The 22,496-nt window shown below is 39.7% G+C and overlaps 2 protein-coding genes, 1 long non-coding RNA gene and 1 pseudogene across 4 annotated transcripts; 2 read left to right on the top strand and 2 right to left on the bottom strand.

The window, feature by feature from the left end:
- The first annotated feature begins 398 nt into the window (after positions 1 to 398).
- LOC142390239 (uncharacterized) lies at positions 399 to 1,325 on the top strand. Of its 2 annotated transcripts, none has more exons than XR_012770445.1 (3): positions 399 to 513; positions 900 to 1,031; positions 1,118 to 1,325. It is a non-coding gene; the product is annotated as an uncharacterized LOC142390239 (long non-coding RNA). The 2 variants fall into 2 exon arrangements; XR_012770444.1 differs by having other exon boundaries at positions 903 to 1,031.
- Positions 1,326 to 6,253: 4,928 nt separating this feature from the next.
- LOC142390240 (GTP-binding nuclear protein Ran pseudogene) lies at positions 6,254 to 7,288 on the top strand (annotated as a pseudogene).
- Positions 7,289 to 13,383: 6,095 nt separating this feature from the next.
- LOC142390121 (GPI-anchor transamidase component PIGT-like) lies at positions 13,384 to 14,076 on the bottom strand. Its single transcript, XM_075475491.1, has 3 exons — positions 13,993 to 14,076; positions 13,747 to 13,830; positions 13,384 to 13,633 (listed from the first exon to the last, which is right to left on the bottom strand). Exons 2-3 carry the CDS (start codon positions 13,788 to 13,790, stop codon positions 13,384 to 13,386), a joined length of 294 nt encoding a protein of 97 aa, XP_075331606.1. The 5' UTR covers positions 13,791 to 13,830; positions 13,993 to 14,076.
- A 5,501-nt stretch (positions 14,077 to 19,577) lies between these two features.
- Positions 19,578 to 20,603, bottom strand: LOC142390241 (GPI-anchor transamidase component PIGT-like). The gene is made up of 3 exons (XM_075475632.1): positions 20,539 to 20,603; positions 20,293 to 20,376; positions 19,578 to 20,179 (listed from the first exon to the last, which is right to left on the bottom strand). The coding sequence occupies exons 2-3, from the start codon at positions 20,334 to 20,336 to the stop codon at positions 19,930 to 19,932; spliced, it is 294 nt and encodes a 97-aa protein (XP_075331747.1). The 5' UTR covers positions 20,337 to 20,376; positions 20,539 to 20,603; the 3' UTR covers positions 19,578 to 19,929.
- Positions 20,604 to 22,496: the final 1,893 nt, after the last annotated feature.

Here is a 22,496-nt window from a genome sequence, read left to right on the forward strand (position 1 = left end):
AAGGTGAAAAGAAAGACGAACATGTTATAAGCGCTCTACACTCAGCGGATTATCTGATGACAGGTGAGGGTTTCAGGATTATAAAAGATGCATACAATACATCTTTTGAAAAAATTTAGCTCTTTAATGGTCATCTTAACAAAGAAAACAAGTTACAGCTCAAAATTAATTATCACAACTTTCTCATTTCAACAATAAAAAAATCTTTTTCTTGTGCAACGAAGAACATTTTATAAAATGCAACTGTACCAGTAAAAACAGGAAGAGGGCATCTGTTGTCACATCTTCCCAGAGATCTCGGGAGAATGTAACTAAACAGGCACAAGGGCCCAGAATCCTCTGTGCTGCTCAGCCTGAGGTTGGTGTAGTGGTATATTTGTCCCAACACGAGTACACGAACGCATTTTTGTCTGCAAAAGATAACCATGGAGACATACTGGTCTACATTAGGTGCACTGTTTTTATTATTTGGTGTATTCAGGGACTCTTCTGCAGGTTTCTCTGGAGAACCTGGTATGCTAATTTTGTTCTACATATACACGTGTTTAATGTATAATATACCGTGTTTGCTATTTCCATCTAAAAGTGCACATTTGTTTATTCAACCGAGTTAAAAATCAGGCAGTTTAGTTCATGTTAAACCAGCTTATTTTCATGTGAGTGTCTGTCAAAATGGACCTGCCTGTGTGCCTCCTGTTATCAGTAAGACTAAGAATGTTCACTCGAGAATATGTTAAATCTTCCCAGGGAATGAGGAGATGTAGAGCTCAAGCCTGGACAGTTTATCAATGAGCAACAAACAATGTCATTAACTCACAAGACATACTTTCTGTCTGAAATGTTAACTTCTACTGCTGTTCTACAAGGCTTTGCATGTATTTCTTTCATTTTCCCCTAAGCAGAGATGCAGTGTCCTGTCCCAGATGGGCCCAGTCATTGTGGTATATTTTGCTCTCATGACAGTGACTGTCCAGGTGGTCAGAAGTGCTGCTCCATTGGGTGTGGTGTAGACTGCACTGTACCAATATTAGGTAAGATATAATCAAACTGGCAACACCCCCAGATTCTCTCCCTATACTCCTACCAGAACATTTAGCAATTTAGTGCTTTCTGACAGTGAAACCAGGTGGCTGTGGTCCCAGCTTCTACGTTGCTTATGGGAGGTCCTGCTCTCATGATGGTGATTGTCCAGGAGAACAGAAGTGCTGCAAGTCAATCTACGGTCTGAAATGCAAATACCCTCAATAACTGGACAATGAGAAAATGCAACATGCATCCTTGGATGAACTTGTTTGGTTTCTCCAATGCTACATTGATTAAAATGTTTGTGCATTACTTATATGTGTGTGGGTGTTTTTCTACTTTGCCATATGGCTGATAATATGTATTTCATCTGTATCTGTAAATGGAAATGAGAGCACAGAGCAAGGTTGTCTTACAACTTTACATTCGGCTTGATCATCTTTCCCCATGCCTTTTCTGCTCAGTCTCAACAGCAAATATGTAATAATTAAGTTGGGTCACTTTTAAATGTACTAGTGTCACAAATCTGTAGGTGCAAATAGTGAGATGGAAATGCAAAATGTCTCATACTTTTTTTTTTTTTTAATTTGCCCTCTATTAAGTCGTGTACATGTAAACTTCACTGAGTATATCATTCAATTAAAACCCAAGCAATACATACACTTTTAACCATAATCATTCATGGGACTGGGTGGGAAGCAGAATCGTGCAGTATCTGGCCTTGATGAGTCTCAAAGTGCATGCTCTTGCACAAAGATACACAGATTTGCACCTCCTGCCACTACTTCCTTTCTGCTTTTAAGCATTTGTGGCCAAATGAGCATCTGGAAAGTGGGCACATTTCTGTATAAACACTTATTGTCACAAATTTCAAAACTTCAGCTTCAAAGATAACTTCAAATGATCATACCACGCTGCTGTGTGCCTGCTGACTTTGGAAAAGTGGTAAAAAGGGAGCGACATCACTTCTCAGACGCAAGCACACAAGGTTATGGCCAGTGCTCGTACTTGAGACATGTAAATGAGGCTGGAGATGTTCATCGTACTCTGATCATGGGAAAATCCAGAGTAACTCCAATTAAGGTGACGACTATTCCCAGGCAACAGTTGACAGCTGCCGTTGTGTCAGTTGCAGCAAGCAACACCTTGAAAGAGGAACTTGGATTGGCAGACATTGATGAATATTTCTGGACCTATTCCAAAGTGGTTCTGGGATATGTAAATAATGAGGCACGTCGTTTCCACACATTCGTGTCAAACCGGATACAGAAAATACATCTGAGTACAACTCCTTAGCAGTGGAGATACGTCTCTACTAATGAGAACCCTGCAGACCTTGCGTCAAGATGTTCAACTGCAAATGAGATTCTCACATCCAACTGGCTCACAGGACCTCAGTTTCTATGGAAGAAGGAGCTACAACCAGCTGTAGATGTCATCACAGAAATGCAGATCGGAGATCCTGAAGTCAAAAGGATCCAGACACTAAACACACAAACAGTAGAGAAAATGAGGCTTATAGATCGACTTTCAAAGTTTTCTTCATGGTCAAAAGTCACTCTGTTGCTCGTCTCATCCGTTGTGCTAGAGGAGATAAGTCAACAGATCTTAGCAGAGTACAAGAACGAGAGGATGCACAGTGTGTCATTATAAAAGACTTACAGAGACAAGTGTACTCAGAAGAGATACGGTTGCTGAGTAAGAAGACTCAACTTTCTCCTCAGAGCAAACTTTACAAGATGGATGCCTTTCTTGATCAGGATGGACTCCTCAGGGTGGGAGGAAGACTGAAAAATGCATCTCTCCCTACCACAGTCAAGCATCCAGTGATAATCCCTGTGTTGTCCTCACTGCAGTGTATTAACTGAAGCTATCCAACAAGTTAAAATCTGATGCAATAACCAGGAGTCTGTACTGTAGTTAACATTTCACTGTTGTTTACTTGAAGAATCCAGCATCACATGGCAGAGTGAAAATTGCAACAAACAAAGTTTGACTGTTTTTAACATAAAGTTTAGCTTGACATGAAGTCTCATGAAATATCCTTGTAAGTACATGTAAATAAAAACGATCTTTTAAACCTATTTATTACCTTCTCTTTCAACTTTATACTTAACTTAATCCATTAATTATTTAACTTGAATAATGAAATTTAGTTACGACTTTACTTCTAGCATCGTTCACGGTCAGGAATACTTAAAGTGGAATTCACCTTTAGCCATCGTGCACTATTAACATGGATAATGTACTCTTACTTGGTATTTTACTTTAAAAAAAAAAAAAGATTTTGCGTTATTTTGTAAAATTGTATACAATTGCGTCTTGAGCCGTAATTTTCACTACTGTATTGATTGGCTCAACTAACCAGAATGCATTGCGTGTAACCAGGCCGTTGCCAACTTGCCATACCAACGCGACAAGCCGAAGCAACTTGCAGAGCGGAGAGACAGCGATAGAGACAGCGATAGAGAGATAGAGACAGCGAGATAGATAGATAGATAACGCGGACCACGCCAAGATCCGTATATGCAGTGAACACTTCAGCCAGGAAGACTACGATGACTGCTTTTCAGCTCAGCTGTTGGGTAATGCCGGTTCGCAGTCCAGAAAACTGAAACCAGGTGCGTTACCCAGGATTGCCATGGCTACATTATTAAAGTTGAGTTTTACCATAGAGTTGCGCACAGTCATCACGGTGCACTTAGGAGAAAGATGGGGATGAAACTTTGGTCATTTCGATGGCGAGATGATATTGCCTGTGTTCGATGGACGAGTAGCCTACGGCAAGTCAAAATGTGAATTCATTGTGCTCCTCCGCGATCTTGTAGCCATTTTCGGCATATTTATTTGAGGCAAAAATGAACCATTGTCATCCTCCACAACCACAACAGTTGGACTTTACACGCATCAATGCGAATTGCACACACAAATATCCGACTACGGATAGTCCAGTGTGTCAAAATACATTATGTACATCCATACTGCCATCATTTGTATGTGTTCTTGCGCCCTCTTGTGTCATCAAAGTGACATAACCGTTGTAGTTTGTTATTTTTTCTTCCGGTGATTTCATGACGCATCAAATCACCATTTCTAAAAAATGAAAAGGTTTTATATTTAATATGAAGACATAATACCCAGTGGTAGCACAATTCACTATTATATTATGGTCAAATATAGTGATTGGGCACGATGTTGTTTAAAGGGTGAATTCCACTTTAAGTAGAAACCGTTTTTGGCACATCTGAACTGAGTAGGAAGTAACTGATGACAAGGCAGGAAGTGGTAAGGAAGTTACAGGAAACCGTATCAAAATAAAAGGTGTCATTATAAAGGTCTTTATATATATATATATATCGCCCTAATGGCGACACACTCCCCGCCTGACCACTGTGAGGTCACTACACAAGCATTAACATTAAACTCAACTAAGAACTGCATCTGAAACATCAGTCCTTGCGCAGAAGCAAAACAGTTTCGGTCACTGGTCTAAGGTAAGTTTTTGATTGTCCTTGTTTTGCTGTCTTTAATTCCACCTTACGGACTCTTCCATCTGTTCCTGGAATAGCCTTTGTGACTACTGCCAAAGGCCAGTTGTTGCGGACAACTTGGTTGTCTTTGAGGAGGACGATGTCACCGTCTTGCAGACTCTGGTGGGACCTTGTCCATTTCTTGCAGCCTTGTAGGGTTGACAGGTACACTTGTCTCCAACGGTTCCAGAACAAGTTGGATAAGGCTTGTACTTGTCTCCACTGCTTAGTGAGGAAGTCCCTGTCTGTGAAGTCACCTGGAGGTGGTGGGACGCTGACTTTCTGCGTTAACAGCATCGATGGTGTGAGGATGTATGGATTCTCTGGATCATTCGATACTGGAACTAATGGTCTTGCATTCAGAATTGCAGTCGCTTCTGCCATTAGTGTGCACAGAACCTCATGAGTTAGGCGAGTGCTGTGATCACGGAGCATTGAATCCAGGATTCTTTGAGCTACCCCAATGAGGCACTCCCATGAACCCCCCATGTGTGAGGCATGAGGCGGGTTAAACACCCAGGAGCATCCTTGTTGGTGCAGGTACCTCTGCATCGCGCTGTCTGGTTGATCTGCACTCAGCCCGAGTTCTTTACAGGCCACAATAAAATTTGTGCCGCAGTCTGACCTCAGTTGTTTGGCTGGCCCTCTTATGGCTAAGAAACGCCTGCGTTTATGCAGCTTGAGGTGTCCATTGAGGTAATCACCTCGACGTGAACTGCTCTGGAGCTCATGCAGCAGAATAGTATGGCCCAGCACTTGCTCTCAGGTTGCGTCCCTCTGGTGCGTCTGGTGTGAACATGCCAAGGTCCGAAGACATCCAGGCCCACATACGTGAAGGGAGGGCAGGTTGTAAGGCGCTCTGCGGGCAAATCTGCCATTTGTTGTTCCTGCATCCGTCCTCTAAGTCTGAGACAGGTGATGCACTTGTGAATAGTTGAGTTAACAAGCCGCTTGCCTCCCAGGATCCAGAGCCCAGCAGCTCGTACAGCACCTTCTGTTAAATGCCCAAGTAACTGCTGACTCCCAGACAGCTGCTACGGCTTCAGCTTCTGCTGCTTCACGGCATATGGCTAGTGTTTCAATCTCAGTCTCTTTTTTAACTTTTTCTATCCTAGCTTTGGCTTCTTGCTCAGCATATTCGGCACGCACTTTTGCAGCTGCTGCTTTTGCTCGTGCGCAAAGTAAAGCATTGGTTGATGAGGCAGATGAATGAAAGCTGCTTCCACTTCTGCTTGATTTATTAGATCTAGTTTCCATCTTGACTCGATGTTCAATGCTAACTTCAAAGTCTTTTCACTGTGTTGTCTTCACTGCAGTGTATTAACTGAAGCTATCCAACAAATTAAACTCTGATGCAATAACCAGGAGTCTGTACTGTAGTTAACATTTCACTGTTGTTTACTTGAAGAATCCAGCATCACATGGCAGAGTGAAAACTGCAACAAACAAAGTTTGACTGTTTTTAACATAAAGTTTAGCTTGACATGAAGTCTCATGAAATATCCTTGTAAGTACATGTAAATAAAAACGATCTTTTAAACCTATTTATTACCTTCTCTTTCAACTTTATACTTAACTTAATCCATTAATTATTTAACTTAAATAATGAAATTTATTTACGACTTTACTTCTAGCATCGTTCACGGTCAGGAATACTTAAGTAGAAACCGTTTTTGGCACATCTGAACTGAGTAGGGTCTTTCCTCTCTTCGCAGTGACACCGAAAAATCGCAACCATGGCAGATTCAATGTCTCAATGTGTCCTGGTGGCGGTTTTCAAGCTTGTGTTGGTAGGAGACGGAGGCACAGGAAAGACGACTTTTGTGAAAAGGCACATTACAGGAGAGTTTGAGAAGAAGTATGTAGCTACTCTGGGAGTAGAAGTGCACCCACTGATGTTCCACACCAACAGAGGACCCATCAAGTATAATGTGTGGGACACAGCCGGTCAGGAGAAGTTTGGTGGCCTTAGAGATGGATATTATATTCAAGCTCAGTGTGCCATCATCATGTTTGACGTCACTTCTCGAGTCACCTACAAGAACGTGCCCAACTGGCATCGTGACCTGGTCCGTGTGTGTGAGAACATTCCCATTGTCCTTTGTGGCAACAAGGTAGACATCAAAGACAGAAAAGTCAAAGCTAAGAGCATTGTCTTTCACCGCAAGAAGAACCTGCAGTACTACGACATTTCTGCCAAAAGTAACTACAACTTTGAGAAGCCTTTCCTGTGGTTAGCAAGGAAGTTGATTGGTGACCCCAACCTGGAGTTTGTGGCAATGCCCGCCCTTGCTCCCCCAGAGGTCCAAATGGACCCCAGCCTGGCCGCTAAATATGAGGAAGAGCTTCAAGTTGCATCACAAACGGCACTCCCAGACGAAGAAGATGACCTCTAACCTGTTACCTGTGCGCCCCACCCCTCCCTTTCCCAGTTGTGGACAGGAAATTGTCTGAGTTTTGCCCCTTTACTGTAAAATCCCTTTTCAGATTTTTTTATTTTTGAATTTTTTTGTTTTAAAACTAAGAAGAAAAAAACTTGGTGCAAAAGTCGTGGTTCTAATTTCACTGTATGACACACCCAACCCCCAGTGTTGTTGTTGGCATGGCAACATGCTACTCTCTACGTCAAGCACCCTCCACTGCATACACCCAGCTCACATAATGCTGTTGTATGGTGTACTGGAAGCACTAAGGGGACTAAACTTTGAATAAAAACATCATCAATACACAAAAAAAAAAAAAAAAAAAAAAAAACTGAGTAGGAAGTAACTGATGACAAGGCAGGAAGTGGTAAGAAAGTTACAGGAAACCGTATCAAAATAAAAGGTGTCATTATAAAGGTCTTTATATATATATATCGCCCTAATGGCGACACAATCCCAAAGGATCATCACATTTCCAGAACAATAATAGCTCATTGTCATGAAAAGGTGCAACATCAAGGCAAAGGTATGACTATTAATGAGCTCAGAACACAGGGATATTGGGTTCAAGGAATGAACAGAGCTGTGGCAACTTACCTTCATCAGTGTGTTCGATGCAGAAAACTCAGAAGGTTCACAGAGGAATAGCAGATGGCAGATCTACCATCAGAGCGTGTGGATCCATCACCACCATTCACCTACTGTGGAATGGATTGTTTCGGTCCATTTCTCACCAAACAAGGACGCAAAGTGCAAAAACGATATGGTCTCCTTATCACATGCCTCAGCTGTCGAGCCATCCACATCGAAATGTTGGATGACATGTCAACTGATTCCTTCATTAACGGACTGCGTTGTTTTATTGCCATAAGAGGGGCAGTGCGTCAGATAAGATCTGATCAAGGAACTAATTTCATGGGAGCAAAGAATGAACTAAAAGAAGCTCTCAAACAAGTGGATGCTGATCATCTGACCACGTTTTTAGCAGAGAAACAATGTGATTTTCTCATGAACACTCCCCATGCTAGCCATGTAGGAGGTGTTTGGGAACGACAGATCAGGACAGTGAGAAATGTTCTCCGTTCCACTCTCTCACTCTCATCAAGCAGACTAGACGATGCCTCTCTGCGAACATTCTTTTATGAAGCTATGGCTATTGTGAAGAGTCATCCATTGACGGTTAACAATCTGAGCGATCCAAATAGTCCAGACTGTTTATCAAGATCCTAGAATGCTTATAATCCTAGTACATTAGCTCCTACACTTTTTTTTTTTCTCACTGATAAATTTGTTTTAAAAAAGTCTCTTCCACAAATTATCTCTGGACAATTAACTTCTTTGGACACTGTGTTGATTAGAGTTTCCACACATGTAATTCACATCAGGAGGCCATATAAGTCAGTCTCAGGAGTAGAAAAAGAAATTGGTTTATTCAAACAAGTAGAGGCTCCACGGTAGAGTGTGCAGGAGAAAGGATTTGATGCAATATGTGACCGTGTAAAGGGTTCGTGATTTGTCAATAGACAATAGTGTCTCAAGCTAATAATTTTCTCTCCTGGACATCATGAAAAACATTTTACTTGGGAACTAGCAGGGGGAAATGTCCACAATATCCTGTTGATTGACCTGTGCATATCTAAATTGTCAAGAAAAATTTCAAGGCTTCAGATAATACAGTATGTAAAAATGGCTTACATTGTTATTCCCTCTATTCTTAGTGTGACTTACGAGTCTGTCGTTGTTTTATTTTCAGTTTTAATATAAAATCAAGGAAATCAGAGTAAACACAAAAGAAGCCATTGACATTAAAGGATACAAACATCAATAAACATAAACATTTGAATACTATTTTAAATACAAACAAAATAACAAAAAGAAATTAGATCCTTTTTTGAATAACTTTGGATTAACTGATGACAGGTGAGGGATTCAGGATTAGTATAAAAGATGCATGAAATACATCTTTTGAAAAAATTTAGCTCTTTAATGGTCATCTTAACAAAGAAAACAAGTTACAGCTCAAAATTAATTATCACAACTTTCTCATTTCAACAATAAAAAAATCTTTTTCTTGTGCAACGAAGAACATTTTATAAAATGCAACTGTACCAGTAAAAACAGCAAGAGGGCATCTGTTGTCACATCTTCCCAGAGATCTCGGGAGAATGTAACTAAACAGGCACAAGGGCCCAGCATCCTCTGTGCTGCTCAGCCTGAGGTTGGTGTAGTGGTATATTTGTCCCAACACGAGTACACGACCGCATTTTTGTCTGCAAAAGATATCAATGGAGACATACTGGTCTACATTAGGTGCACTGTTTTTATTATTTGGTGTATTCAGGGACTCTTCTGCAGGTTTCTCTGGAGAACCTGGTATGCTAATTTTGTTCTACATATACACGTGTTTAATGTATAATATACCGTGTTTGCTGTTTCCATCTAAAAATGCACATTTGTTTATTCAACTGAGTTAATAATCAGGCAGTTTAGTTCATGTTAAACCAGCTTATTTTCATGTGAGTGTCTGTCAAAATGGACCTGCCTGTGTGCCTCCTGTTATCAGTAAGATTAAGAATGTTCACTCGAGAATATGTTAAATCTTCTCAGGGAATGAGGAGATGTAGAGCTCAAGCCTGGACAGTTTATCAATGAGCAACAAACAATGTCATTAACTCACAAGACATACTTTCCGTCTGAAATGTTAACTTCTACTCCTGTTCTACAAGGCTTTGCATGTATGTCTTTCATTTTCCCCTAAGCAGAGATGCAGTGTCCTGTCCCAGATCAGCCCTTCAGTCATTGTGGTATACTTTGCTATCATGACTTTGACTGTCCAGGTGGTCAGAAGTGCTGCTCCATTGGGTGTGGTGTACAGTGCACTGTACCAATATTAGGTAAGATATAATCAAACTGGTAACACCCCCAGATTCTCTCCCTATACTCTTACCAGAACATTTAGCAATTTAGTGCTTTCTGACAGTGAAACCAGGTGGCTGTGGTCCCAGCTCCCCAGTTGCTCGTGGGAGGTCCTGCTCTCACGATGGCGATTGTCCAGGACGCCAGAAATGCTGCAAGTCAATCTACGGTCCTAAATGCAAAAACCCTCGATGATTGGACAATGAGAAAATGCATCATGCATCCTTGGATGAACTTGTTTGGTTTCTCCAATGCTACATTGATTAAAATGTTTGTGCATTACTTATATGTGTGTGGGTGTTTTTCTGCTTTGCCATAAGGCTGACAATATGTATTTCATCTGTATCTGTAAATGGAAATGAGAGCACAGAGCAAGGTTGTCTTACAACTTTACGTTCGGCTAGATCATCTTTCCCCATGCCGTTTCTGTTCACTCTCAACAGCAAATATGTAATAATTAAGTTGGGTCACTTTTAAATGTACTAGTGTCACAAATCTGTAGGTGAAAATAGTGAGATGGAAATGCAAAATGTCTGATACATTTTTTTTTTTAAATTTGCCCTCTATTAAGTCGTGTACATGTAAACTTCACTGAGTACATCATTCAATTAAAACCCAAGCAATACTGTACACTTTTAACCATAATCATTCATGGGACTGGGTGGGAAGCAGAATCGTGCAGTATCTGGCCTTGATGAGTCTCAAAGTGCATGCTCTTGCACAAAGATACACAGATTTGCACCTCCTGCCACTACTTCCTTTCTGCTTGTAAGCATTTGTGGCCAAATGAGCATCTGGAAAGTGGGCACATTTCTGTATAAACACTTATTGTCACAAATTTCAAAACTTCAGCTGCATCTTTGTTGGATTGATATTAGACGAAACGATTGTTTTTGGATTACAGTATCTCTGCATTAGATAAACTTATGAATATGTGCCCTTCCTGCATGTTTACACTTTAACGTGAAAATAACTAGACCAGCAGATACCTCCAGTGCCTAAGTAACCGGAAGTTGTTCACTCTCAAAAAGGCGACTAAATCATGCCTGTAAAAGTCATTCATCAATGTGACCTCTTTATGACTGACAACATCATTCCACCTTAGGTCTGAAATATTGAGCAGTTGAGCAGAACTGCTCAATATGCTTGAGCAGTAGTAAATATCTGCTTTTTTTGCTCTTTGAGTGTGGAGCATTTTATTCATATTTTTACCAATTAACAAAACTGTTGCAATTCACATTTTCTGGAATATATTAACGATACATGCATTGCCATAGCTTATTTGATAGACAAATTCATACATATCCTACGCTATTCTATTGGGTCAGTAACAGGGTCTTGAACTAACCTCCCAAGGATTAGCAGTGCCGGACCTTTTAATTGTTCCCTGAACAGCACATGCAAGCAATAATCTACAAAATGAACCAAAGGAGCTTTAATAACCAACATATAGAACAAAAAAAAAAAAAAAATGGTGCTTTTTGCACAATTGAATATGTTTAGGATCTCCAAAAGTTAGAATGTTTGAAGTAAATTTGTAGTAGAAATTAAACAACTGAGTTGCTCTTGGACTCACTGGGCACCAAACTTTAGGAGGTTATTTTGGAACCCAGTGATGATGTTCCTCCACCCCATGGACATCAACTCTTCCTTCTCTTCATCCCAACATCGAGGTTTGAGACTGATCTTTCTTGGTTCAGGGTGATCAATCTCTGATGGTCCTGTGGCAGCGGATGAATCACTCATGGAATCCTTATGGATCATGGAGTCGTTATAAAAGAAATCTTTTCCTTCACACTTTGCTACTTTGATCGTTCTCTTGTTGAATAGCGCTCAACCTCTTCAAGGCCATGCCTCTACAGAAAAGCAGATTTAGTCTGTCCTCATATGGAAAAAATGACATCTATGTCTGAAGAAATCTACATTCTCATCTTCTCCAACACCTGACTCTACGTGGCTTTCGGTAAAGTCAGTAACATAGACACTCACATGCGTTTTCCAGGCTCGGTTTGTTCAATCAAGATCAGAAGTAAAACTATATTTATGTTATCAGTTTAATCACAGCGACAAAGATGAAGACCACATGCCTCTTTATGGGGGATTGAAGTTCTGATAAATTAAGGGTTCAGAACCTTTTTTGTTGGCCATTTGCTTGAAAAACAAACAGCTTGCAGCTACCCAAATTTTCCCAATATGTGGAGTGCCGATTTAACTGTTGGGTTTGTTTTCTCTCAGTCTGGCAGAATTGGGAACATGTTTGTCTGCACAAAAGTGGGAACTACGTAGGAAGTCAGTCATGTTTCAGCTCAGATGTGATTTATCACTGCCAGAAAACAGAACATAAATGTTTGTCAGTTTATTAAAAATGCGATTATACTAAAGCTGAGTCACAGGAACTGTACAGACTGTAACATTTCACATGCTACTCTCTCAGAATTAAGTTTAGAAGAGCATGACAGAGCACAGTGTCCAAAAACTCCAGTTACTATAAGATAAACTGAAACCTCATTAACTGATGAGTTATTAATGATTGGTATATTTCAACGAGCCAAAGCATTTTTATTATGGAAACGTTCAGACGGTGGCATATAACATTCAAGCATGCATCCAAAAGTCAGTTCAAATTACATGTATGTATGGGGGCCGTTTCCTTTTTTTTTTTTTTTTTAAATATCAGTAGTTCAAAATAAGCAATGTCTTTGCTTAAAGATATGGTCAGCAAAAAACAAACAAAAAACAATGTTCATGTCTTGTCAATAGTTTTGTCAGGTGGGCAATAAAAATCCACAAGGGACAGTTAAAAGGTCGGACTGTTAGTGCTTTTGAAATGCAATGTTTGGCTTTTGGAAACCTGATCACCGAGTCTTGGCTGAGGCTGTTTTTACAAAAAGAAAATGTCATTCTGACAGAGTCACTGTGACTTAATGTGCCATTTTATCTTATCTCACTTGGTGGGGAGATGGCAAACAGCAGGTCAGAAGCACAGAGGAAGAGTAAAGGTAACAATCTTTCTGCATGGGCTGACACATGAGTGGAGATAAATTGGTCTCAACATAACTAGAGTAATTTACTTGTTTGAAACAGTAAAATTACGTCTCAGTTATGGTATGAACTAAAGTTACTGTTTTAAACATCCTCAAAACCATCAACCCAAAACACAGATTTAGTCACCACAGCATCTCATACAGCCTTTGTTCCTTCTACTCATCAGAGAAATCCAAAGGTTTGACTTTCTATCAAAAGAGGACAAACATCTTTCTTTTTTTCTTTCTTTTTTCCCAATAAACCCAGCAGGAAATCATCCTGAATACATTAATATTGAATAAAATGATTTGTCCTCTTCCATTTGAGGTGGGAAAAAAAAACTCAAGTTGTTCTTTAAAACATTCAGTTTTTCAGTTCTTCCCTGAATATTAACTGTTTTCCAGTGGTTTCACCAAAAAGGAAAAAGTGTTTTTTTTTAAGAAGTCAGTGGGCCCTATTATGCGAACTCATAGCGGTGGCACACCCCTCATCTTGCGGATGATGTTGGCTATCCACTTCGCCAGGCCCGGGTTGGGCTCTTCTATCTGGAAGCTTCGAGTCAGTAGATTGTAGAGGGAGCCGTAGCCCACTGCCACAACAGTGCAGGTCAGGCAGATGACATTATAAGGCATGCTGAAGTCTGGAGTAGGCAAGTTGACCAGCAGAGGCTCCGTGTAGACACGCACAAAGTAGCTAGACTCCTCTTTACAAGGGAAACTGGTGGGAGATGAGGAACCTCAATGGTTATTTGATTTTCCAGACAAAAAGTGCACAAATAGCAAGCAGCAAAAAGTATTTCCACGAGTCAAAAAAAATAAAACTATACTTACAAGCTGCTGAAAAGTGGTTGTTCCTGAGTGATGTTTGTATCCATGGCGACAGCGCTTGGTACAAGAGAGCTGATAATTGAGGACCTAAATGTAAAGAAACAAATTTTTCTTGTTTTGAATGTCAGTAAGTCAACACTTTTTACTAAAAATCCCCATATCAGAACTATATATTCATATGTCGCTTCAAAGACAAAATTTCAAGATGAAGTTCAAACATGTGTCTGGAAACAGTCAAAAAATGCATACCCAACATAGAAGCCATGGTTGGGATCTGGTGTGTACTCAGTCCATTTAAGCAGAGCCCTCTCAAACTGCACCGTAACCTCGGTAACGGAGTGAGGTTACGGTCATTTGCTCTCCTGGACATCATGAAAAACATTTTACTTGGGAACTAGCAGGGGGAAATGTCCACAATATCCTGTTGATTGACCTGCGCATATCTAAATTGTCAAGAAAAATTTCAAGGCTTCAGAGAATACAGTATGTAAAAATGGCTTACATTGTTATTCCCTCTATTCTTAGTGTGACTTACGAGTCTGTCGTTGTTTTATTTTCAGTTTTAATATAAAACCAAGGAAATCAGAGTAAACACAAAAGAAGCCATTGACATTAAAGGATACAAACATCAATAAACATAAAAATTTGAATACTATTTTAAATACAAACAAAATAACGAAAAGAAATGAGATCCTTTTTTTGAATAACTTTGGACCTTTAATAGACACAGGTATAAAGGAAACTATTAGTGTTAAGCAGCCAACTTCAATGTATTAAGACAGAAAAAAACACATTCAGCAGTAGTTGCAAAAAGGTGAAAAGAAAGACGAACATGTTATAAGCGCTCTACACTCAGCGGATTATCTGATGACAGGTGAGGGTTTCAGGATTAGTATAAAAGATGCATGAAATACATCTTTTGAAAAAACGTAGCTCTTTAATGGTCATCTTAACAAAGAAAACAAGTTACAGCTCAAAATTAATTATCACAACTTTCTCATTTCAACAATAAAAAAATCTTTTTCTTGTGCAACGAAGAACATTTTATAAAATGCAACTGTACCAGTAAAAACAGCAAGAGGGCATCTGTTGTCACATCTTCCCAGAGATCTCGGGAGAATGTAACTAAACAGGCACAAGGGCCCAGAATCCTCTGTGCTGCTCAGCCTGAGGTTGGTGTAGTGGTATATTTGTCCCAACACGAGTACACGACCGCATTTTTGCCTGCAATAGATATCAATGGAGACATACTGGTCTACATTAGGTGCACTGTTTTTATTATTTGGTGTATTCAGGGACTCTTCTGCAGTTCCCCCTGGAGAACCTGGTATGCTAATTTTGTTCTACATATACACGTGTTTAATGTATAATACACCGTGTTTGCTGTTTCCTTCTAAAAGTGCACATTTGTTTATTCAACCGAGTTAATAATCAGGCAGTTTAGTTCATGTTAAACAAGCTTATATTCATGTGAGTGTCTGTCAAAATGGACCTGCCTGTGTGCCTCCTGTTATCAGTAAGATTAAGAATGTTTACTCGAGAATATGTTAAATCTTCCCAGGGAATGAGGAGATGTAGAGCTCAAGCCTGGAAAGTTTATCAATGAGCAACAAACAATGTCATTAACTCACAAGACATACTTTCAGTCTGAAATGTTAACTTCTACTCCTGTTCTACAAGGCTTTGCATGTATTTATTTCATTTTCCCCTAAGCAGAGATGCATTGTCGCAACACAATTGGGCCCCCAGGGGGGTGTGTTGATCTTTGCTCTAATGACAGTGACTGTTCAGATGGTAAGAAGTGCTGCCCCACTGCGTGTTGGTATCAGTGCGTTGTACCAACATCAGGTAAGATATAATCAAACTGGCAACACCCCCAGATTCTCTCCCTATACTCCTACCAGAACATTTAGCAATTTAGTGCTTTCTGACAGTGAAACCAGGTGGCTGTGGTCCAAGCTTCTACGTTGCTTATGGGAGGTCCTGCTCTCATGATGGTGATTGTCCAGGAGAACAGAAGTGCTGCAAGTCAATCTACGGTCTTAAATGCAAATACCCTCAATAACTGGACAATGAGAAAATGCATCATGCATCCTTGGATGAACTTGTTTGGTTTCTCCAATGCTACATTGATTAAAATGTTTGTGCATTACTTATATGTGTGTGGGTGTTTTTCTACTTTGCCATATGGCTGATAATATGTATTTTATCTGTATCTGTAAATGGAAATGAGAGCACAGAGCAAGGTTGTCTTACAACTTTACGTTCGGCTTGATCATCTTTCCCCATGCCTTTTCTGCTCAGTCTCAACAGCAAATATGTAATAATTAAGTTGGGTCACTTTTAAATGTACTAGTGTCACAATCTGTAGGTGCAAATAGTGAGATGGAAATGCAAAATGTCTCATAAATTTTTTTTTTTTTAATTTGCCCTCTATTAAGTCGTGTACATGTAAACTTCACTGAGTACATCATTCAATTAAAATCCAAGCAATACTGTACACTTTTAACCATAATCATTCAAGGGACTGGGTGGGAAGCAGAATCGTGCAGTATCTGGCCTTGATAAGTCTCAAAGTGCATGCTCTTGCACAAAGATACACAGATTTGCACCTCCTACCACTACTTCCTTTCTGCTTGTAAGCATTTGTGGCCAAATGAGCATCTGGAAAGTGGGCACATTTCTGTATAAACACTTATTGTCACAAATTTCAAAACTTCAGCTGCATCTTTGTTGGATTGATATTAGACGAAACGACTGTTTTTGGATTACAGCATCTCTGCATTAGATAAACTTATGAATATGTGCCCTTCCTGCATGTTTACACTTTAACTTGAAAATAACTAGACCAGCAGATACCTCCAGTGCCTAAGTAACCGGAAGTTGTTCACTCTCAAAAAGGCGACTAAATCATGCCTGTAAAAGTCATTCATCAATGTGACCTCTTTATGACTGACAACATCATTCCACCTTACGTCTGAAATATTGAGCAGTTGAGCAGAACTGCTCAATATGCTTGAGCAGTAGTAAATATCTGCTTTTTTTGCTCTTTGAGAGTGTGGAGCATTTTATTCATATTTTTACCAATTAACAAAACTGTTGCAATTCACATTTTCTGGAATATATTAACGATACATGCATTGCCTTAGCTTAATTGATAAACAAATTCATACATATCCTACGCTATTCTATTGGGTCAGTAACAGGGTCTTGAACTAACCTCCCAAGGATTAGCAGTGCCGGACCTTTTATTGTTCCCTGAACAGCACATGCAAGCAATAATCTACAAAATGAACCAAAGGAGCTTTAATAACCAACATATAGAACAAAATAAATAAATTGGTGCTGTTTGCCCCATTGAATATGTTTAGGATCTCCAAAAGTTAGAATGTTTGAAGTAAATTTGTAGTAGAAATTAAACAACTGAGTTGCTCTTGGACTCACTGGGCACCAAACTTTAGGAGGTTACTTTGGAACCCAGTGATGATGTTCCTCCACCCCATGGACGTCAACTCTTCCTTCTCTTCATCCCAACATCGAGGTTTGAGACTGATCTTTCGTGGTTCAGGGTGATCAATCTCTGATGGTCCTTTGGCAGCGGATGAATCACTCATGGAATCCCACTTCTGACAGTCATTATAAAAGAAATCATTTCCTTCACACTTAGCTACTTTGTTCGTTCTCTTGTTGAATAGCGCCCAACCTCTTCAAGGCCATGCCTCTACAGAAAAGCCGATTTAGTCTGTCCTTATATGGAAGAAATGACATCTGTCTGAAGAAATCTACATTCTCATCTTCTCCAACACCTGACTCTACGTGGCTTTCGGTAAAGTCATTAAAGGTGGGGTATGAGATCTTGGAAAAACGGTTCCTGCAAGCTATATTTTTGAAAATACACAACCTTGCCTCTCCCTTCAGCCCACCCCTCGAAACCATGCCTTCAAAACACATGAACGAGTCACGAGTCTGTGAACGCGCAGGGGGGAGGGGGGAGGGGGGCTGACGGTTGATTGGCATGTCAGAATCCAATAGAAGTAACTCTCATCATTACTTCTATTGGTCAGACATTTCCTCTTGCTACACCCTCTACAATGGACTAAAATATTTATTTTTTTCCAAACATTCTATTTTAGTGGGTGCAATGGGGTCGTGAGGAGGTTTTCAGACAATATGATAAAAAATGCTCCAGAAAACATCTCATACCCCACCTTTAACATAGACACTCACATACGTTTTCCAGGCTTGGTTTATTCAATCAAGATCCGAAGTAAAACTATATTTATGTTATCAGTTTAATCACAGCGACAAAGATGAAGACCACATGCCTCTTTATGGGGGATTAAAGTTCTGATAAATTAAGGGTTCAGAACCTTTTTTGTTGCCCATTTGCTTGAAAAACAAACAGCTTGCAGCTATCCAAATTTTCCCAATATGTGGAGTGCCGATTTAACTGTTGGGTTTGTTCTCTCTCAGTCTGGCAGAATTGGGAACATGTTTGTCTGCACAAAAGTGGGAACTACGTAGGAAGTCAGTCATGTTTCAGCTCAGATGTGATTTATCACTGCCAAAAAACAGAACATAAATGTTTGTCAGTTTATTAAAAATGCGATTATACTAAAGCTGAGTCACAGGAACTGTACAGACTGTAACATTTCACATGCTACTCTCTCAGAATTAAGTTTAGACGAGCATGACAGAGCACAGTGTCCAAAAACTCCAGTTACTATAAGATAAACTGAAACCTCATTAACTGATGAGTTATTAATGATTGGTATATTTCAACGAGCCAAATCATTTTTGTTATGGAAACGTTCAGACGGTGGCATATAACATTCAAGCATGCATCCAAAAGTCAGTTCAAATTACATGTATGTATGGGGGCCGTTTCCTTTTTTTTTTTTTTAAATATCAGTAGTTCAAAATAAGCAATGTCTTTGCTTAAAGATATGGTCAGCAAAAAACAAACAAAAAACAATGTTCATGTCTTGTCAATAGTTTTGTCAGGTGGGCAATAAAAATCCACAAGGGACAGTTAAAAGGTCGGACTGTTAGTGCTTTTGGAAATGCAATGTTTGGCTTTTGGAAACCTGATCACAGAGTCTTGGCTGAGGCTGTTTTTACAAAAAAAAAAGTCATTCTGACAGAGTCACTGTGACTTAATGTGCCATTTTATCTTATCTCACTTAATAATAATAATAATAATAAATTTTATTTATAAGGCACTTTACATTTACAATAAAATCTCAAAGTGCTACAGTGGGATAAAAGACAAATATTCGGTTCAAAAGCAGGGACAGTAAAATGCAAATAAAATACACAAATAAAAGTAGTGAGTCCTTTAAATGCTAAAACGAAATAAATACAGGACAGAGCATTCAAAGGGAGATCATTAAAAACATTGGGTAAAAAGAAAGGTTTTCAGGCCTGTTTTAAAGTGTTCCACAGTCTGTGGAGCCCTCAGATGTGGAGGCAGAGCGTTCCACAGCCGAGGGGCAGCGCAGGAAAAGGCCCGGTCTCCCATGGTGCGGAAGCCAGTTCTGGGAGTGTGAAGAAGGTTGGTGTTGGAGGAACGGAGAGAGCGTGAAGGACAGTGAAGGGTGAGAAGGTCTTTTAAGTAAGATGGAGCATTACCATGCAGGCAGTGGTGGGGAGATGGCAAACAGCAGGTCAGAAGCACAGAGGAAGAGTAAAGGTAACAATCTTTCTGCATGGGCAGACACATGAGTGGAGATAAATTGGTCTCAACATAACTAGAGTAATTTACTTGTTTGAAACAGTAAAATTACGTCTCAGTTATGGTATGAACTAAAGTTACTGTTTTAAACATCCTCAAAACCATCAACCCAAAACACAGATTTAGTCACCACAGCATCTCATACAGCCTTTGTTCCTTCTACTTATCAGAGAAATCCAAAGGTTTGACTTTCTATCAAAAGAGGACAAACATCTTTCTTTTTTTCTTTCTTTTTTCCCAATAAACCCAGCAGGAAATCATCCTGAATACATTAATATTGAAGAAAATGATTTGTCCTCTTCCATTTGAGGTGGAAAAAAAAAACTCAAGTTGTTCTTTAAAACATTCAGTTTTTCAGTTCTTCCCTGAATATTAACTGTTTTCCAGTGGTTTCACCAAAAAGGAAAAAGGTTTTTTTTGAAGAAGAAGTCAGTGGGCCCTATTATGCGAACTCATAGCGGTGGCACACCCCTCATCTTGCGGATGATGTTGGCTATCCGCTTCGCCAGGCCCGGGTTGGGCTCTTCTATCTGGAAGCTTCGAGTCAGTAGATTGTAGAGGGAGCCGTAGCCCACTGCCACAACAGTGCAGGTCAGGTAGATGACATTATAAGGCATGCTGAAGTCTGGAGTAGGCAAGTTGACCAGCAGAGGCTCCGTGTAGACACGCACAAAGTAGCTGGACTCCTCTTTACAAGGGAAACTGGTGAGAGATGAGGAACCTCGATGGTTATTTGACTTTCCAGACAAAAAGTGCACAAATAGCAAGCAGCAAAAAGTATTTCCACGAGTCAAAAAAAATAAAACTATACTTACAAGCTGCTGAAAAGTGGTTGTTCCTGAGTGATGTTTGTATCCATGGCGACAGCGCTTGGTACAAGAGAGCTGATAATTGAGGACCTAAATGTAAAGAAACAAATTTTTCTTGTTTTGAATGTCAGTAAGTCAACACTTTTTACTAAAAATCCCCATATCAGAACTATATATTCATATGTCGCTTCAAAGACAAAATTTCAAGATGAAGTTCAAACATGTGTCTGGAAACAGTCAAAAAATGCATACCCAACATAGAAGCCATGGTTGGGATCTGGTGTGTACTCAGTCCATTTAAGCAGAGCCCTCTCAAACTGCAACGTAACCTCGGTAACGGTCATTTGCTCTCCTGGACATCATGAAAAACATTTTACTTGGGAACTAGCAGGGGGAAATGTCCACAATATCCTGTTGATTGACCTGCGCATATCTAAATTGTCAAGAAAAATTTCAAGGCTTCAGAGAATACAGTATGTAAAAATGGCTTACATTGTTATTCCCTCTATTCTTAGTGTGACTTACGAGTCTGTCGTTGTTTTATTTTCAGTTTTAATATAAAACCAAGGAAATCAGAGTAAACACAAAAGAAGCCATTGACATTAAAGGATACAAACATCAATAAACATAAAAATTTGAATACTATTTTAAATACAAACAAAATAACGAAAAGAAATGAGATCCTTTTTTGAATAACTTTGGACCTTTAATAGACACAGGTATAAAGGAAACTATTAGTGTTAAGCAGCCAACTTCAATGTATTAAGACAGAAAAAAAACACATTCAGCAGTAGTTGCAAAAAGGTGAAAAGAAAGACGAACATGTTATAAGCGCTCTACACTCAGCGGATTATCTGATGACAGGTGAGGGTTTCAGGATTAGTATAAAAGATGCATGAAATACATCTTTTGAAAAAACGTAGCTCTTTAATGGTCATCTTAACAAAGAAAACAAGTTACAGCTCAAAATTAATTATCACAACTTTCTCATTTCAACAATAAAAAAATCTTTTTCTTGTGCAACGAAGAACATTTTATAAAATGCAACTGTACCAGTAAAAACAGCAAGAGGGCATCTGTTGTCACATCTTCCCAGAGATCTCGGGAGAATGTAACTAAACAGGCACAAGGGCCCAGCATCCTCTGTGCTGCTCAGCCTGAGGTTGGTGTAGTGGTATATTTGTCCCAACACGAGTACACGACCGCATTTTTGCCTGCAATTGATATCAATGGAGACATACTGGTCTACATTAGGTGCACTGTTTTTATTATTTGGTGTATTCAGGGACTCTTCTGCAGGTTTCTCTGGTATGCTAATTTTGTTCTACATATACACGTGTTTAATGTATAATACACCGTGTTTGCTGTTTCCTTCTAAAAGTGCACATTTGTTTATTCAACCGAGTTAATAATCAGGCAGTTTAGTTCATGTTAAACCAGCTTATTTTCATGTGAGTGTCTGTCAAAATGGACCTGCCTGTGTGCCTCCTGTTATCAGTAAGATTAAGAATGTTTACTCGAGAATATGTTAAATCTTCCCAGGGAATGAGGAGATGTAGAGCTCAAGCCTGGACAGTTTATCAATGAGCAACAAACAATGTCATTAACTCACAAGACATACTTTCAGTCTGAAATGTTAACTTCTACACCTGTTCTACAAGGCTTTGCATGTGTTTCTTTCATTTTCCCCTAAGCAGAGATGCAGTGTCCCTACATACATGGGCGGCCCGTGCATTGTGCTGAACTTTGCTTTCGTGACAGTGACTGTCCACGTCGTCAGAAGTGCTGCTCCAATGGGTGTGGGCATCAGTGCACTGTACCAATATCAGGTAAGATATAATCAAACTGGCAACACCCCCAGATTCTCTCCCTATACTCCTACCAGAACATTTAGCAATTTAGTGCTTTCTGACAGTGAAACCAGGTGGCTGTGGTCCCAGCTTCCCAGTTGCTCGTGAGAGGTCCTGCTCTCACGATGGTGATTGTCCAGGACGCCAGAAGTGCTGCAAGTCATTCTACGGTCTTAAATGCAAACACCCTCAATGACTGGACAATGAGAAAATGCATCATGCATCCTTGGATGAACTTGTTTGGTTTCTCCAATGCTACATTGATTAAAATGTTTGTGCATTACTTATATGTGTGTGGGTGTTTTTCTACTTTGCCATATGGCTGATAATATGTATTTTATCTGTATCTGTAAATGGAAA

This window comes from Odontesthes bonariensis, chromosome 10, assembly GCF_027942865.1.
Source record: "Odontesthes bonariensis isolate fOdoBon6 chromosome 10, fOdoBon6.hap1, whole genome shotgun sequence".
Taxonomy (NCBI): Eukaryota; Metazoa; Chordata; class Actinopteri; order Atheriniformes; family Atherinopsidae; genus Odontesthes; species Odontesthes bonariensis.

Excerpts from the sequence above, each read along its gene's own strand:
- LOC142390241 (XM_075475632.1), bottom strand. The coding sequence starts at position 20,336 with ATGGATACAAACATCACTCAGGAACAACCACTTTTCAGCAGCTT. Across the intron at positions 20,180-20,292 it reads CAACCACTTTTCAGCAGCTT|TTTCCCTTGTAAAGAGGAGT; the intron begins GTAAGTATAGTT and ends ATCTCTCACCAG.
- LOC142390121 (XM_075475491.1), bottom strand. The coding sequence starts at position 13,790 with ATGGATACAAACATCACTCAGGAACAACCACTTTTCAGCAGCTT. Across the intron at positions 13,634-13,746 it reads CAACCACTTTTCAGCAGCTT|TTTCCCTTGTAAAGAGGAGT; the intron begins GTAAGTATAGTT and ends ATCTCCCACCAG.